The 18364-nt window shown below is 39.7% G+C and overlaps 1 protein-coding gene across 1 annotated transcript in view; it reads left to right on the top strand.

The window, feature by feature from the left end:
• TXLNB (taxilin beta) overlaps positions 1–18364 on the top strand; it is a 46769-nt gene that overhangs the window by 18191 nt on the left and 10214 nt on the right. The window contains exons 5-8 of the mRNA XM_045865637.3: positions 5327–5521; positions 7342–7461; positions 11613–11687; positions 17744–17836. Of these exons, the coding sequence (XP_045721593.1) occupies positions 5327–5521; positions 7342–7461; positions 11613–11687; positions 17744–17836 (483 nt within the window). The remainder of the gene's footprint in view (positions 1–5326; positions 5522–7341; positions 7462–11612; positions 11688–17743; positions 17837–18364) is intronic.

The raw sequence follows: 18364 nt of genomic DNA, 5'->3' as shown, positions 1-18364 counted from the left end.
ATTGTTGGGGAAATCCCCTAGTATAATTTAAAATCTAGTATAATTGGGGAACGGTCTACTTCTTTTAATTATGTAGATGTTTGCTTTGTGTATTTTGAAGTATTAATTTGACAGGTATACACATTCGTGATTGTTATGTCTCCTTGATAAACTGTGTTATCACTATGAAATGTCCTTTGGTAATAATCTTTACTTGATGTCTACATTATCTGATATCAATAAAGCCCCTCCAGTTTTCTTATTCTTATTGTTTGCATGGCATGTCTCTTTCCATCCTTATTTCCAAACCTGGGCCTTTATATTTAAAGTGAGCCTCTTGTAGACAATATATAGTTAGACCTCACTTATTTTCATTCTTATGATATCTATCTGTTAGAGTACTAGTCCATTAACATACAGTGTAATTATCAGTGTGGTTGGATATGCTTCTACTATTTTATTATTTATTCACTATTTGCCATCTCTGTTTTCTGATCCTCTGTTCTTTTCCCACTTTCCTTTGGATTATTTGAATATTTTAACAATTCCATTCTAATTTATCTCTTGGTTATACTTCTTTATATTTTCAGTGGTTGTGCTGTGATTACTTAAACATTCTTAACTTTCCAGTCTACCTGGAGTTAATACCGTCTCACTTTATGTAATGTGTAGAAACATTGCAACCTAAATAGGTCCATTTACTGACCCCTCCCTTCAAACTATAATTGTTATATGTATTACATTTACATACATTTATAAAGCCCATGAGGCAATGTTATAATTTTTACTTTAAATGATCCTATACATTTCTTTAAAAATTAAAGGCAAAAACTGTCTTCTTTATTTACCCAGATATTTACCATTTCTGACACTTTTTATTCCTCCTGAACCTTCAACTTTCTGTCTGGTGTCATTCCCTTCAGCTTGAAGAACTCCCTTTAGTATTTCTTATACTAGTCTGCTGGCAATTAATTCTCTTATTTCTTTTTTTTTAATCATTAAAATGTCTTTATTTTGCTTTTAATTTTGAAGGCTATAGTCATTGGATATAAAATTCTGGGTTGGCAAGGGTTATTTTTTTCTCTCTCTCTCAGCCTTTTATAGGTTCTGCATTCTGTAATCTAACTTCCACAATTTCTGATGAAAATCAACAATAATTTGAATTGTTGTCCCCCAGTATGCAATATGCCATTTAACTCTGGCTACTTTCAAGGTTTTTCTATTGATCTTTGGTTTTCAGAATTTTGACTTCTTTATATTTAGCTGCAGTTTTCTTCATACTTATCCTATTTGGGATTGGCTGAGTTTCTTGTATCTGTAATTTATGTCTTTCACCAATTTTGGTAAAGTTTCAACCATTTTTCTTCAAGTATTTTTTATGTCTCATTCTCTCTCCTTTCCTTCTAAGATTCTAACTTCATGTGTGTTAGGCCTTTTTTTCTTAAGATTTTATTTATTCATTTATTTATTCAGAGAGAGAACAAGCGGGGGGGGGGCGGAGGGAGAAGCAGACTCCCCACTTAGCAGGGAGCCCTAAGCTCGGGGCTTGATCCCAGGACCCTGGGGACTTAAGCGACTGAGCCACCCAGACACCCCTGTTAGACCTTTTGCTACTGTCCCATAGGTCCTTCGGTCTCTCATATGTTCTTCACCAATCTTTTTTCTTCTATCTTCAGATTAGATCATTTATATTGGTTTAGCTTCACATTCACTGATTCTTTTCTCTGTCATCTCCATTCTGCTCTAAGTCCACCCAGTGATCTGTAAATTTCATATTTTGTTACTTTAACTCCAGAATTTCCATTTGGTTCTTTCTTATAGATTTTTTTTTCTCTCTTGAGATTTCCTATCTTTTCATTCATTAAGATAATACTTTCCTTTATAATCATTAAGCATACTTATAATACCTATCTTAAATTCTCATTTGCTAATTCCACATCTGGGTCAATATGGAATAGGCCTCCTCTGATTATCTTTCCTTATGAGAATGGGTCACATTTTCTTAATTCTTCATACATCAAGTCACTGTAGACTGTATCCTGGATTTTGCAGCTGTTGTGTTGTGGAGCATATGGATTCTACTATACTCCTTGAGAATGTTGTTTTTATCATTCTTTTTAAGAAGGCATTTAACTTGATTAGAGTCAAATTGCAAATCCCCTCTCTTGGGCAGCAGCTCAAACTCAGTTCATTTCTTTTTTCTCAGTTAGGCTGCTTTGAGCCTGCCCTGCACTTGTGTGGTTCAGGGTCAGCCAAAGATTTGGGCAGAATTTATCCACAGAATTTAGGGCTCTTTCTCTCTCTCTCTCTTTTGGGAATCTCCCCTCATCTTCCAGGAGCTATAGCTGCCCAGAACCCTTCATTCTTCACACCAGAAAAATGGTAGGTAGGTTTTCTATGAGAGTTTTACCCAACCCATGCAGCTGATAATTTCAGTCTTCATTCAAGCTAAAAGCTGGAAAAAAAGAGAGAGAGAGAAACTTACAGTATACCATTCCCTTTTTACAGGTGTCAACTTCCCTCTAGAATTTGCTTGATTCTATCTCCAGTTCTCCAGTGTTTTTTGTGGTTTTTTTTAAAGATTTTATTTATTTATTTGACAGAGAGAGAGACCACAAGCAGGGGGAGTGGGAGAGGGAGAAGCAGGCTTCCCGCCGAGCAGGGAGCCCGATGCGGGGCTCGATCTCAGGACGCCAGGATCATGACCTGAGCTGAAGGCAGACGCTTAATGACTGAGCCACCCAGGCGCCCCTCTCCAGTGTTTTTAAGTAGTTGTTTCTTGCATTTTGTCCACACCTTATACTTATTATCCGTAGAAGGGTTCAAAGTGGTATGAGTGGTATTAGTAAAACAACCTAAGTATATCTGCATCTAAAATCCATGTGCTAGGAGCTTGGGAAGATATAGAAAAAGAATGAGTGCCAGGCTCTTCCACCAAAAAAAAAAAAAAACTTAACTATTACTATTCTTTATTAAAATTGATTCTTCAGTGAGTCAAAAAAAAAAAAACCCACAAAAGCTCACAATTTAGGACAATTTAGAAAAAGACCAGTGAAGGTCTGAGACATGGGTTGATTTCAACAAAATACTCATATATTTGAAGCAATAAATGTGAACTTCAAACTATACTGAAAAAGAACTTGCCAGTAAGAGATGGGTAAGTGTTTCAGGGAATATGATTTTAGTAAATGAATAAGTAAGATTTGTTATCAGAATATCACAGAATTTTCACATGGAAAGGACTATAAGACTCACCTAGTCCATGTTACTCATGTCTGTATGTAAATTAATAATTTATTGATTCACTGAATAAACATTTACTGAATATTTATGAATCGTGGGCCAGGCACAGCACCAGTTCTAAGATGCACAGTGCTGCTTGCACAGCCCATTTTCTTAGTTATTTCAGACTTTGCCATTCAATCTTATTTGCATTATTAATTTCCATTTTGAATAATGTGCTTGATAAGGAAATTTTTTTCTCTGACATCATCCAAATGATTCCAAGTTCTTTACCAATAGAATCAAATGTTATAAGACTTTGCTAGATGTCTTTTTCTCTCGTTGAGAAACAGCGTACTGTGAAGTGTAAAATGCTACTTTGTGGGCCAGGATTCAGCACTATGATGGTTTGACCTGTGTTTAAACCATCCTGACACCTACACCTTCTTTCTGTAGCCAGTTGCCAGTGACAAGTTCAAACCTGCTGACTATCCTGGGATGGTTCTTTCATTTACTCATTCATTCATGGATGGAATAGTTATAAATGCAAATGGCATTCAGATCATGGTCCATAGTTCTACAGCTAGGAACCTGTTGACTTCTAAGCTAAGCTGAAGCAGCAAGGAGACAATCACTATCATATGTATATTCAGTGACTCTTAGCAGATGGTTATAATCATGCTTAGTGAAATATATATAAAGTGAGTGTTAGCATACAAAGATCAGGGAAATAACATCTCAGTTAATGTCTTCAGATTAGGAAGTGTCGCTATTTCCTACAATACCCCTAAGAAATGGTTTTATGACTTAATTATGATTCAGATAGCAGGAGTTTTATTGGAGTAGGAGAATATGTTAATATTGTAGAGGAAAGAGGATACCTAATGATAAATTAATGTATTTTCAGAGCATAATTCTTAGCATCAGTTTTTATTTTGATCACATTATTCTACTATCATAATAAGGATTTGCACAATTACTTCTATTTAAATCATTATTTCTTTTTAAAAACCCTGTTACATAATTTGATCACAGGAGGCAACTAAATGAAGTATAATTTTACTTGCCAAGCATGAAGCAAGCTTTCATAATAATAATTAATCAGAACTGAAAGGCATCCTAAAATGTCTATGTCATTTTTCAGCAGTGTCTCTATCTTTGGTATGATATAGCAAGATTAAACCCTTTGATTCTAAATGAATGAGAGGAATCATCACAAAGCAAATAATTCTCAATATAGATATGGGGGAAATTTGGGCACATTGTTGGTAGTTAGCAATGAAGGGAGTGTTTTGATTTAGGAGAAAAGAGAACAGAAATGATATAAAAGTTAATTTCCAATTCTTGAATGTTAACAAAGTGGAAGAGGGAGAAATTAGATGTTTCATTTCAGAGTTAAAGAAAATTTGGAACTTAAAATTGCTTTCAGATTCAAACTTTATATTGAACATTTCAATTACCCTGTGTGACATGTGGGCTGATTGTTCTTTCAGAACTAAAATATACAGCAAATTTTCTAAGATTTCTTTTTACATTCTTGAATTGCTATCATTGATCTATAGCTATCTTCGTTTCCTTTTCAAGCTTGTTGATGAAAGTTCTTCTTACTAAGAAAAAGTTTATATTATGATCACTTATATTTACTAAACTTGGGTAATACAATTACGTGGTTAACATGCCATAGTTTTTTTTTAATAGAGGAATATAAGATCTATTATTCTTCTTTCTCTACCAAACCAAGGAAACACAGGATCTGTCTCATCCATCAGTAAAGCTGAGTGGCATTTTTTCCAGGCCACAGCCAAGAGATCAAAACCCTGTTACTGCGTGTTTGTTAGAAAGTGGTAGTGTATGCACTCAGCCGGAGACGACCCGTCATCTTTAAAACAAGCCTATTCATCACCAGCTATCAATTTCAAGGCCTTCATTGCACCTGCTCTGAGTAACTGTGTATTTACAACTGAAACTTTTGCTCACACATTTATTTTGGGGCCGAGCAAGGTTAGCGCCAGAGAACTGAGAAAAAAATATCCTACTTAACCCTGCACATTGATCTCCTTTCATTGACCTAACCCTGAGTTGCACGTAAACCAGCCTAACAAGAGACTTTGCTTTTTATACACAGGAGGAAACCCTTCAGCGGGCACGAGAGGAAGAAGAGAAAAGGAAGGATATCACAAGTCATTTCCAGACCACTCTGACGGATATCCAGGCCCAGATTGAACAACAGAGTGAGCGAAATATGAAGCTGTGTCAGGAGAATACAGAGCTTGCAGAGAAACTGAAAAGCATCATTGATCAGTATGAGCTTAGAGAGGAGGTGAGAACCACATCAAACAACTTAGGGGCACTATATATAGATCCAGATCTGGGCTGTGAAGGTGGGGGACTTGGTTAATAAGAAAGTTATGGCCAGCCCTCTCAATTGATTAATATTTAGGATTGGATTTCTTTTATTAGCCAAAATAAAAACAGGTGGTATTGCAAAAGACCTGGCTGAAAGCCATATGGGATTTCTTTGAAACTGGAATCATTGCAAAGCAAAGGCAATAAATAGGAAGTAGTAGGCCATGAGCACAGTTATCCTTGAAAATAGTATTTCTCAGCTTTTTAAAAACACTTTCTACAGAGCTAGGAAATATCTCATAGACTCCCTCTTAAGAATCATCATGTCAACTAAATGAACCATCTGTGTTCTATATGCCCCGCAAACCAATAATAGTATTAATAATATAATAATTATAATATTAATGGTATTATTTATTCAGTGCTGAGTTTATGCCAGGAAAGGTGCTGAGTACTATACTTTACATACAATATGTCATTTCATTGCTTCGACAGTCTTATGCATTAGATAATACCATATCCACATTATATGGGTGGGAAGCAGAGGCTGAGATTAAATCACTTACCCATAGTCACAAAAGCCAAAAGAGTTTTGCTTTTAATATTTTACATTAGGGACACTGTGAGGATCTTTTATAATTCCAAAATTGTATCTTAATATTTAATATATTTTTAAGACTCCAAAAGCCCTCTCAGGGTTTTTATATATCATAATTTACCCCATCCCACCCAAATTTAAATGTCTGCCTTAAGTGTCACAGAACATAATCAGAGTGGCTCTGTTGGCAACATGCTAAGATTTTATCAAGAGAAAAACTGAGCCAATAGCACACGGAAGCAGCAGTTAGGTAAATCAAGACACCCCTCACAGTAAGCCAAAATGCCATGGTATCATTTTATCTTGTCACCAAGATCAATCCTACTCCAGAGTGGAGGTTCAGGCAAAAGCAAAAGGGAAGAAGCTTAAAAAAAAAAAAAAATGTCCATACTCTTCAGAGAGAGACCAGATAAGAATGGCCTGGTAGACCAGTTGTACATTCTTGAGATTGCTTCTAGATAAGCCCCAAGGCTAGAATCCCATAGGTCCTCTTGCCGATGGGGCCACCTAAGGACCAAGGAATTCTCTACGCTGAAGTAGAATTCAAAGCTTCTCTTCACTAAGCTAGTTGAAAGGTCAAAAGATGTAGAGGAGGCAGGAGCACATTTGCATATCAATTCATCAGTGACCCTTGGCCTTTGTCTTGCCCACCAGAGCTACAGAGTTGAAGTAGGGGGTGTTCCCCCTTGAGTCCCAGACCCTGGGCCACAGGTTGGTCCCCCAGAGCTGCCTCACAACCCTTGAGACAAGAATGTGGAAGAGAATTCCCTATGATAAATTGTATGAATATGATTAAAAGCAGTTTTAGACTCATAGAAATCGCCAAAATACTGAGTGATGGTGCTGTAGCCCTTGCAATATACATCAGTCTGCCACCCAGCATAATAAGTTGCATCATATCTGGTAGTTACTAAGTTTAGACCACAAAGTTGGGAGCTTCTGGAGCTAACAGTACTGAACTCTGGCACCTCCACCTTTTGCAGCCACTACTTTGTAAACTGCCAAATGCAGGGGACTTCACCAATTTATGACTTTTATACAAAGTCGTAAGTGATGCCAGCATTTATTCCCCCTGCTGCGCTTCTCTTTAAATCTCAAAACCTGGAGAACATGTGTGTTGATATTACTTTTTTATCTTACATTTCTCAGCACCAATAATAAGTCAAGCTTGATATGTGCCATTTCTTTTCCCTTAGCATCTGGACAAAATATTTAAACACAGAGAACTGCAACAGAAGCTGGTAGACGCAAAACTGGAACAGGCCCAAGAAATGATGAAGGAAGCCGAGGAGCGACACAAACGCGAGAAGGAATATGTACTTATCAGTGTGCTTGTCTGGTCTGCCTGGGGCTCAGAGAACCTCTGAGAAAGTTGCTTTTGGTCAGAATCACAGAACACTAAACTGATGGAGGGATCCTGAGCTTCCCTAGAGAACCACATTGGCCAGCCCATAGAAGGCACTATACCTACATGGTTTTTGACATAAAATAGTCACACATCCATTCAACAGACCTTTTTCAAACACCTGTCTTATGCCAAGCAGCATCCTAGTTGCTGGGGGATAGCAGTGAGCAAGACCAAGAAGGCCATGTCCCAGCACAGAGACTAGAATCTAACTAAGAAAAGACAGACAATAAGCAAGCAAACAAAGAAGGAAAATTTCAGATAATAATCAGTGCTATTAGGGAAATAAGGAGGAACTGAAACGGGGCAGAAGGAGGGGGCTACTGTAGACGGGGTGACCAGGGGCCAAATTGCATAGCTTTGTAGGCTTGGAAAGTAGTTTGGATTTTATCCTAAAGATACTGAGAAAGTCCTGGTAGTTTTAGCGAAGGAAGCGACATGATCTGCCTGGCATCTGTAACAGATGAATTTGGCTCCTGGGTGGAAAATGAACTGAAGAGGGACAAGGAGGCTACTGCTGCAGTCTGGGGGAGGCATGATGGTGGCTTGGGTTGGGGACGTGGCAGTGGACCAGGGGAGCTGGACATGGACAGAAGTTACCTTTTCAGGCAAAACCAACAGTCAGTGCTCTGAACTTAAGATGGTGACAGTGAGGAAAGGGAAGAGTCAGAGATGATTTCTGAGTTTGGGTTTTAAGAAACTGAGTGGTGGCTCTTAATGACATCTCATTAACCCCAAACATTCCGAAACAGCTGTAGGGCCATTCTCCATATGCGAGTACTGAGGCTTATAGAAGACCTGTGACTTGTTTAAGGTCCCCACATGGCTTAGTGACCAAGATGTGTTGGCTCCACTACCACCACATCACATCTCCAGTGTGTCTGTCTCCAAAGCCTAAGCTCTGTGATTGTACATCACACTCAGAGGTGGGTTTCAGAGGCATGAGTCAAAGTGTGCGTCTGTTGCTGGGGAGAGATTTAAAACTCAACCAGGGGACCAATCATCCAAATTTGGCCATTTGACAATTGATCACGAACTCTGCAATTACCTAAAATCAGACTAGAATCATTTCAATTTGTTAGAATAGTAATTTAATCATAACTTCGGTTTCCAAACATGGCAACAAAAGGACAAATTTTGGAGAACATAACCTGATGGACATTGGATAATCTCAGATAAGAAGTCCACGGGCTCTTAATAAAAAAGATTAAGTTGGGGCGCCTGGGTGGCTCAGTCAGCCAAGTGTCTGCTTTCCATTCAGGGAATGATCCCAGGGTCCTGGGATCGAGTCCCGCATCAGACTCCCTGCTCAGCAGAGAGTCTGCTTCTCCCTCTCCCTCTGTGATCTCTCTTGCTCTCACTCTCACTCAAATAAATAAAATATTTTAAAAAAGAAAAGATTAAGTTGTTAAATCCATCTACAACCTAGCTCTCAAAATAAGAAATAAAGCATTTAATTATTATTCAGAATCCAAGAAAACGGATACTCCACCGTTGGCACAATTATCCTCTTAAGCAAACTATGCTCCCTTCAGGATAGCAGTACCTTTGATATATAACATCAGACATGACAGAATAACCAGGCAGAGCTTCATTTGAAAGAGACGAGGGGCAGTTCTGAGGTGACCCAGCCTTAGCAAGAAACTCGTGTGCTGCCCTATTTTCCTACCCTTGTTTAGCAAAGCAGCAGATTTGAGTCAGAGCCCAAAAAAGTAGCCCCCTCAGTCCTTCAAAGCCGGCCACCTACCCGGGTTCCAGCTGTGATGCTTCTTATTGAAAGTGGTGAAATATCAAGTCAGAGCTGGAGGGTTCCCTCATCCCAAGCAGAACAGACAGCCACCTTCCTCCCACTTGGTCAGGGAACCACCCATCACCACTGGGCTCCTCAGCCTGCTCAGTGGAGCAGGGGCTCAGATGGCCAGAGGGGAGCCCACAGGTCTTGTACTCCACAGCTGCCTCAGCCCTCCATGGGATGGGTTGACTGCACTCCTGTAACAATGAACCTTCACTGCTCGCTGGGAGGCATAGAGGAACAGACATAACCCACTTTACAAATAGAGAGGTTGAGCCACGAGAAAAAGATAAACTTGAATATGAAAAAAGATGCCTCCAAGTTTTTTTAAATGATGACTTTATTGTCTTTTGTTCTGATTACAAAAAGGGGACATTTTTAAAAACAGGAGCAAAGAAAAAGAAAATATAAATCTTCAAGATAGGCTGATTACTTCTTAAGCTGATGGCCACCTAATTGACTAGCCAGATTAATCCATGATGTCCACCATTCTCTCTGAAAACACACTAAAGATGCCCACAGCCTGTTAAATCCTGTGGCTAGACAGCCACTCGAGTGTCTATACATGGTTTCCCAAGTTAAGTAAGATGGCACTGACCAAGAATCAGCTTTGCTTCTGTATTATGAAAACCACCAGAATGACACGGAAACTGATGAAATGTAAGTGTGAAAAGAAAGAGCTGTTTCTATGAAAACTATGCTTAATGCTTTGAAAGACTAAATGTAGGCAAACAGCATAAACCAATTGTCAAGTTAGATGGGAGTAGCTGTAAAAGACTGGGAGAAAGCTCTACAACTCCAGAGAATTATCCAATCAAGCTTCTTCGCAAATATCTTTAGGTCTGCAGGTTCTAGTACTATTATTTTAAAAAGTTAAAAAAAAAGGATTATAAATCTTACGTGGCACATTATGGACATAATCTTTATAAAAACAGAACAAAATAACAAAAAGCTCCTCTGAATTCCAATCAGAAGACCCATGCCCAAAACAAAGATCACAGTCCTCTATCAAAGCCAATAAATAAACATGCATCTTAAATTAAAATAACATTTTACTATTTTTATAAAGATTTTATTTATTTATTTATTTATTTATTTATTTATTTATTTATTTATTGGGGAGAGAGAGCACAAGCAGAGGGAGGGGCAGAGGGAGAAAGAGGAAGCAGACTCCCTGCTGAGTGCAGAGCCCAACTCAGGGCTCCATCTCACAACCCTGAGATCATGATCTGAGCCAAAATCAAAAGTCGGGTACTTAACTGACTGAGCCACCCAGGTGCCCCAAAAATAACATGTCTTACATACGGTTGCGTGATTTTTATGCCTAGAAACAACGTTTTCAATTTAACCTATCAGCTCTCAGTTCTGACTGTCTTTGATATGAGGGCCTTAGTTGTATTTGAAAAGCTGCCTCGTGGAAGAGGGATAAGACTTATTGTGTAAATCTTCTATAAGATTTGGAATAATAGGGCGCCTGGGTGGCTCAGTTGGTTGAGCAACTGCCTTCAGCTCAGGTCATGATCCTGGAGTCCCGGGATCGAGTCCCGCGTCAGGCTCCCTGCTCAGCAGGGAGTCTGCTTCTCCCTCTGACCCTCTCCCCTCTCATGTGCTCTCTCACTCTCTCTCTCTCAAATAAATAAATAAAATCTTTAAAAAAAAAAAAAAAGATTTGGAATAATAGGTCAAATTTCTAACCCAGTGTTTCTCAAAATGTAATCCATGGAACACCAACATCCAAGCTGTCTTGGGGATTTGCTCTCACTATAGACTTGAATCACACTCTGTACTTCCTAGTTTACATTCTTTGAGAGGGATCTGCATTTTAACATGCTCCCTAGCAGATTCTGATGCATGCGATGGTGGAGAACCGTGGTCTAGGAGAATAACTTTGAGTTACTATAAAGGAACAGCTGCTCACAACAATGATCCAGGTGGGGGTGTTCTGGAGATGTTCAAGCAGATGCTGAATGATGGTTGAGCAGGACTGGTAGAAAAGGTTCCAGAGTTTGGTGGGAGGTTAAATTTTATGTGATTCATGCTTGAGTTGCAGATTATTTTTTCTCTTTTTTATCGATTAGAACCACAAACTTTTAGTGGTGAATCCAACTGTTCAGCTGTTTCCTTAGCTTTCCTAGATACTTTGCAAAGTTCCCAAAAAATTACTTAAGAGGGTTAGTTAGCAAGTCATTAAGTCTTACACACAAATTATTGCCACATGGTGATGTAAAGGGCAATTTGACAGTCTTTCCATGCATTCTCTCTCCTCGCAGTTGCTGAACCAGGCAGCAGAGTGGAAACTTCAGGCCAAAGTGCTGAAGGAACAAGAGACAGTCCTGCAGGCTCAGGTGAAGTTGGGGCAGGGGGTGGGGGGGGCAACAATGCATGGGGTGTGCTCTCCTCGCTGCTTCCACCATCTAGAATATCCTTGCTTGTCTGATATTATTTATAACATGAGGAAATTACAAAACTAAAGCCAGCGCCAAAGTTTTCATGCTGTCAGAGGTCAGCCTTGTCGGTGGTTAATGACTAGAAACAGCAGACAAGGAGGGAACAATTTTGATTTGGCTTTGTGATGTCATATGTGTGTTCTGAGGAGACCGCAAGAATCCATATTTTAGACTCAAGAATAAAGGCTCAAGCAACAGATGACTGTATCCATCTTTCCCGTGCCCTTGGGGCTCTGCTCCTTCCGGCAAACGTTCCCTGTGGTGTTCCGGATGAGCATCCCAGGGCTGAGCTGTAGAGAGGCGCTAGCTCCCATGCTGGGAGTCCCAGTGCTACAGGGACTGTAAGTCACAGAGAGCAAATAAACTCACAGAAGGTGAGGAAATCACAAGCCTTCCAAGCTGGGCAGAGGTAATTTCAGATTTGGGTAATTCACTTGTAAATGTTTATGTGCGGACTGCTATATGTTTATTCAGAATAAAAAACAAAACCAAAAAACTTGTTCACTACATGAATGAACAAGTTCAATGAATACTTGTTCATTTTTAAAGAGACAGATAAGAAAAATAAGAAACTTAAAATCACAAATCATTATCACTGCAGACAAAAATACAGATAACATTTCCATATCTAAATTTCCTAAAGCAGACTTTTCCAATGTGTGAACCGAATGCAGTGATAATTGTTTTCCCTCAGTAATATAAAATAACCTATCGAAATCATTTTTAAATACTCATTACATAGGAGTTTGAAGCATAATGTTTCTTACTGTTAATAAAACTAAAGGATCCAGAGTTAAAAGATTAAACTCTAGAGTTATAACTCAAGATCATCCTCTAGGTCATCACAGAGCCACCACATCATGGTTGTGAGGTAGGTGGTAGGCAGTGGTCGCTCTCTAACCAGAGGCGGGCGGGAGGAGAGGAGGTGTGACCTCACAGTCTTGGAGACAGTCCAGAGAATCAGGACAGGGCTGCTGGCCCCATCTCTGCCCCATTCGCAGCACAGAGCCTTGAGGGATACAATAGACAATATTGGAAGCTATTCATTGTTCACATCGTTTGTGACAAGCAATGTCTACTCCTCTATACTAAGTGGTGATAATGAACTTGAGAAGGGTATATTAATACCTTGGACTCTGGGCTAGAGAGTCATGTCTTCAGCTGGCATCAGAATCTAGGCCTTTAAAGACCTGTGGAATAAAACATAAAGGTGTGATCCAATATCCCACCAATACCCCCTTAAATTCGAAAAAGCATCTACCAGGAATTTTAGACTTGCCCATGTTCCTCGTTCATCCCTCAATACTGGACTGAGTCCAGAGACCAAGGTCAGAGTCCTGGCTCTTCTGCTCAGAATTTGTCTGACCCTGTGCAATCCATCTGAACCTCCCTACACCTAAATATCTTTGTCTGTAAAATGCATCAGTGATCCCGAGCTGGAGTTCTCTGACCTCTGGGAGGCTCATCACTTTTCAGTATTTCCAAAACATAACAGCATACAAGGCAGCAGCTACGATCTAAAATATAGTTGCTTTTGACATTATATCAGTTCTCCCTCAGCAGCTATGCATGGCAATTATTCACGTGTTTGGTTAAATTTATAAAAGGAAAATGAGTTAATGAATATGTAATATATGCAGTTTGTTTTCAAGTTATCATGCAAAGCACTTAGCTCCATGCCTGGCCCATAAGAAGCATAATTAATTCAACCAATATTTATTGAGCACCCACTCAGTGCTAGGCAAGGTTCTAGGTGTAGGAGATACACTAATCAAGAAGAGAATCAAAAATCCCTACCCAATCAAATTCACAATCTAGTGATAATAATATTAATAAAAATGCTAACAATTAGTGTGTGAGCTAATACAACTATTATTTCATAGGTGAGGATCTACGTAGGGATGTATGAGACAAAAGGAGTCTTTAGTTGCAAAAAGGTTGAAGAACCGCTGGAACAGATGATCTCCAGACCCTGTCCAGCTCTGTTCTTGAATGCAGAGAACGTCCAGAGTTGAAGCCATGGGGCCCGAAGCTGGGTTAACCTAGCCTTCTCCTCTACTGCTTTGTTTTCCATCATGTGGGGCTCTCTGCAAGGACCGTCCCTTGTCTGTCTCTTGTCTTCAAGGCACTTTTCAAAACTCCAATAATAACTTAATCTTCAAGAAGAATATAGAGGCCCCCAAACCCTATGTGTAATCATGTTTAAAGCTCCTCTTCAAAAGTAGCAACATTATATTTTTAAAACCTTTAAACCTGGAGAAACAAAATCTGCCACAGGTCAGTGGGCTTAGCCCTTGAACGCTTCCTTTGATTTTACAGTTTGTTTGAAGGAGTGGAGTGGTAGGAGACAGAGGTCTTAAGTCCCCGTTTCTACGGTCTGAGCAAGGGAAATAACAAGGACAGATTGTGTTTTACTAGACGAAGTCACTTTCAGCCGTAAGACAACAGCTTGCCAGTGTGCGGCATGGTTTTCACTTAGGGAAGAGATGTCTGGCTCTCAATTATACAAACCAAGGCAACAGAGTAAATGTCAGACATGATCAATGGCATACAATTGTCACTACAAATAGAGTGTTCATTGGATCGATACGGATGAAGATGGTAGATGGGGAAAGTCAGCAGTACAAACAACCCAGCCACGCGGCCACAAAGATACAGCCCGAGGGGAAAGATCATGGAGTAAATTGTTAAAGACAGCAATCATAGCCTTTAAACCCAGAAGTCCTCACCTTCTGTGGAGAGGATGAGAGGAGATTACTCTGCGACTACTACTATAATTGGACTTGTTCCCAAACCAAATCTCACAAGTTTGCTAAGACAATTCCTGGACACGCTTCTGTTTCCTAAATGCTATGAAAGTTTGTAATTAAAATTCAGTGCTCCATTAAAAGAACGTATGTGTCGCTCACCCACTTAAAACTGAAAATGTTGGGGCAATTGTTGCTATTACTGACCCTAAGAATAGTTTGTTTCTATTTCTGCCTCTGGCAGGAGTACTGTGGATGACCTCTGGATATCCCTTCCATGGTTCTCTGAAATACCAAAACAAGAGCAGGAATATGACACATGAAACCAAACATGCATCATGTCAGCGTAATAGTGAGAGGGGAGGTACTACCAAGCAAACTGGCATAAAGTAAACAGGCAGTGCCCACTTTTAGTTAGTGTAGGTAGAGTGTTAGAGTTGGTTACCTGAGGAAAGTGTAATCCACCCAGATTTTGCCACCTACAACAAAGAGGTCAAATAGGAAGAAAAGCTGAGTACAAAAAACAGTTCTAGAAGGGAAATGGGGACTTAACTGTTTCCTGGGTGTCAAGTTTCAGTTTTGTAAGCTGAAACAGTTCTGGAGATTGGTTACACAACCATGTGAACAGAGTTAACAACACTGAACTGTGCACTTAAAATAGTTGAGATGGTAAATCTTACATTACATGTATTTACCCTAATTAAAAAGAAAGAAAAAAAGTTGAGGGAAGAAAAAAAACGGTCACTAGAAAAAGGCCAGGAGAAGTGGTAATGAAATGAGACACCGCTTCCTGGCACTCTGGGTGTGTCTGCCTTCTCCATGCCACAAGAAAACATGAGGAAAGGAAACAAAATCTGCCCAACGTATACACCCAAAAGAGCATTTTGCCCAAAGAAAGGGCAGAAGCTGAGCAAGCTGGGTGCGGTTGCCCCCGCTGATGCTGACAAGGTTGTGCCCTGGAGGTGGATGGCGCATGCACCCAGTCGGGCTCCTCCTGTGGGTCTCCTGGGGCTCCAGGGCCGCAAGAGCAGGTTTGGGAGGACTTGCTCAGGAGACCGGAGTATCTGTCACCCTCCTGTAACTCTGCAGCAATTACTGAGAAGTGTGGAAAAGACAGGAGAGAAAGTCAGAAAAAGAGGCTTAACAGAGACCTGACCAGGACTGCAAATGAACAGATTTTGTAATAAAAGGTGAAGAGGATCAGCCCGGAGTAGCTGTTCCTACCCTAGACTGCTAGATCATGTGCAGTACAGGTAGCCAGTCCCATAGAAGCTTATGCTCGGATTAAGGAGCTTGACCTACTCATGGGCCCTGAAATCAATTCAGTGGATCCCAGCCAGTACTTTGGAAAAAAAAAAAAAAAAGAAACAGAATTAAATAGAACAGGTCAAGAGTGTGTTGCACATAATGAGTTAATGAGTAAGGATTGTCTTATGTGCTGTGTGTGTGCGTGTGTGCGTCTCTGTGTGTAAAACCCTGGGGTACCCTCCTGGCCATGACTTCCCTGATGCTCCTTTACTCAATCTTCTTTAATCTGTGTGCCAAGGAATCACGAGAAACAAATTTTAGGCCACCAGAGTTGCCCTGTCACATATTCACAAAGCTAAGGTGTGATTTCAAGATGATGGCCAGCCATTGTTTGACTTCTCTTTGGAAAATCTATCCTGTGGAAAGATTTTATGTTATCATTTCGTTGTTCTTGTTTACTGTGGTAAAAATCTCTGCTATTCTAAAACATTTGAGAATAAGCCATTCTAGATAAGCAGATTTTCTGGGTTCTAGGGTTGAGTCCCATACTCTCTCTACCTCTCACCCCCAAGACTGAGAACTCTCCAATCTACTGGTTTCCAGTCAGTAGTTTTTTTTCTGCTTTCAAAATGAGTGTCACAGGTACCACCAGCTAGTCATTCAATGCCCATTTGAGGAGTTGGAGCTGCTCCAGGCATTCAACAGTACCAAATACTCATTTGAAAATGCAGGCTTGGGGCGCCTGGGTGGCTCAGTTGTTAGGCGTCTGCCTTCGGCTCAGGTCATGATCCCGGGGTCCTGGGATCGAGCCCCTCATCGGGCTCCCTGCTCCGCGGGAAGCCTGCTTCTCCCTCTTCCACTCCCCCTGCTTGTGTTCCCTCTCTCGCTGTCTCTCTCTGTCAAATAAATAAATAAAATCTTAAAAAAATAAAAAAAAGAAAATGCAGGCTTTACTAACGTGTATCATCCATATTAAATCTCCATTCACTCAAAGCATGCTATTCTAAAATCATTTTCAAAAGCAAAATGTTATTATTGCATTCCTGTCACTAGCAACACACTCTCCTTTCCTGCCCTGCTTTATTCCTACCCCAAATGCAACCCTTGGAATAAGGACGTAGATAGAGGTACAAGGTACTACTCCCATGGTGAGCCACACACTTGCCAATGCTAGCCCATATGATGTTTGATATTCTATGCATATTAGAAAAGGCATTTCTTCCTCAAGACTCATTCTTTCCATCTGTAGAAAATTGGTATAATAAACTGGTTTTGATGAAAAGGGACATTTAACTGCTATTAGCTAGAACACTGTATTCAGAAACATACAAAACCAACATGACTAAAATGCAAATGGCGGCACAGTGGGGCACAGCTGTATAATGGCAGCCACCCATGTCTGGTCCACCTTTCCTACCACTGCTTTTCATTTGTCTACATTCTCACTCCCTTCAAGACCAAGTGCAAGGCTCGCCTTCTCCACAAAAACATGGCTCACATGATCACCTGCCCTGCTCCCTTCCTTCTCTGACTGGCACTATCCTTAATGGAGTTGGCACTTTGTATTCACTGTCCCACAATCAAGTAGTCTTTGAGATTATCTTCCTATCAGGAGCAGAAGTCTCTCAAAAACAGTAGTCACGTGTTAAATGCTTTTGTACATAGAGTCAATGCGTATATTCAGTGCTCAATAATAGTTTGTTGGTAAAAGTTTTGATATAATGAAATGGTGATGACATGTCATTATTTCATTTTTTCCTTAAAGATGTACTTCACTCATACTCACTGACTTAGGTTGTTCTCATAGTAAATAAAATAACTGAACATATTACTAACATTGTATTGAGAATTCCCTCAAGTCATTTTTCTTTTCAGATAATGAACAATGACATGTTGTTTTGTCCTGGAAGCATTCTGAAAGCAGCCCTAAAATAGATCCACTCTTTCCCCTATTTACAGCTTACTCTGTACTCTGGAAGGTTTGAAGAGTTCCAGAACACACTAACAAAAAGCAATGAGGTGTTTGCCACTTTCAAACAGGAAATGGATAAAGTGAGTATTATCCCCCCACAAAATCCTGCATTTTCTGTTTTGACAGGCAATTCTCCTTTGGGTTCATTTTTCTCTCATTAAGATACTTCAGTGCATTTCATGAAGTAATGAAACACTTATACATGCAAATGAGATTTTAGACTGTATTTTTTTAATTGGTAAGTATCTGGTAAATTAATCTCAGGAAGAGTCCAAAAATGCTAGGATACACTTTCACTCTGAGAAAGAATATTTTCCTTTCCTAGTCCATCAAGAGCTAAAAAAAAAGAAAGAAAAGGGAAAAAAAAAAGAAAAGACAAGAGTTGGCAATTTAACATTATGTTGTTTATACTAAATTTTTTGAAAAATCTAATTTTTAAAGATTGAAAAAACAACTTTCATACAAATATGCAAGAGGAGAATTTTAGAGTAGAAAAACCATTTCATACAATTCTTCTTAGAAGAGAATATATGTAGTATGTTATAATTGGCAGAGCCTTGAATGAGAAGGAAGCCTGAATTCAAATTCTGGGTGTGTTGTCACTCCTC

This window comes from Mirounga angustirostris, unplaced genomic scaffold (assembly GCF_029215605.1).
Source record: "Mirounga angustirostris isolate CCGP_5_RB_7025 unplaced genomic scaffold, mMirAng1.0.hap1 SCAF_8, whole genome shotgun sequence".
Classification (NCBI taxonomy): domain Eukaryota; kingdom Metazoa; phylum Chordata; class Mammalia; order Carnivora; family Phocidae; genus Mirounga; species Mirounga angustirostris.
This window is presented reverse-complemented; position numbering and strand designations above follow the sequence as displayed.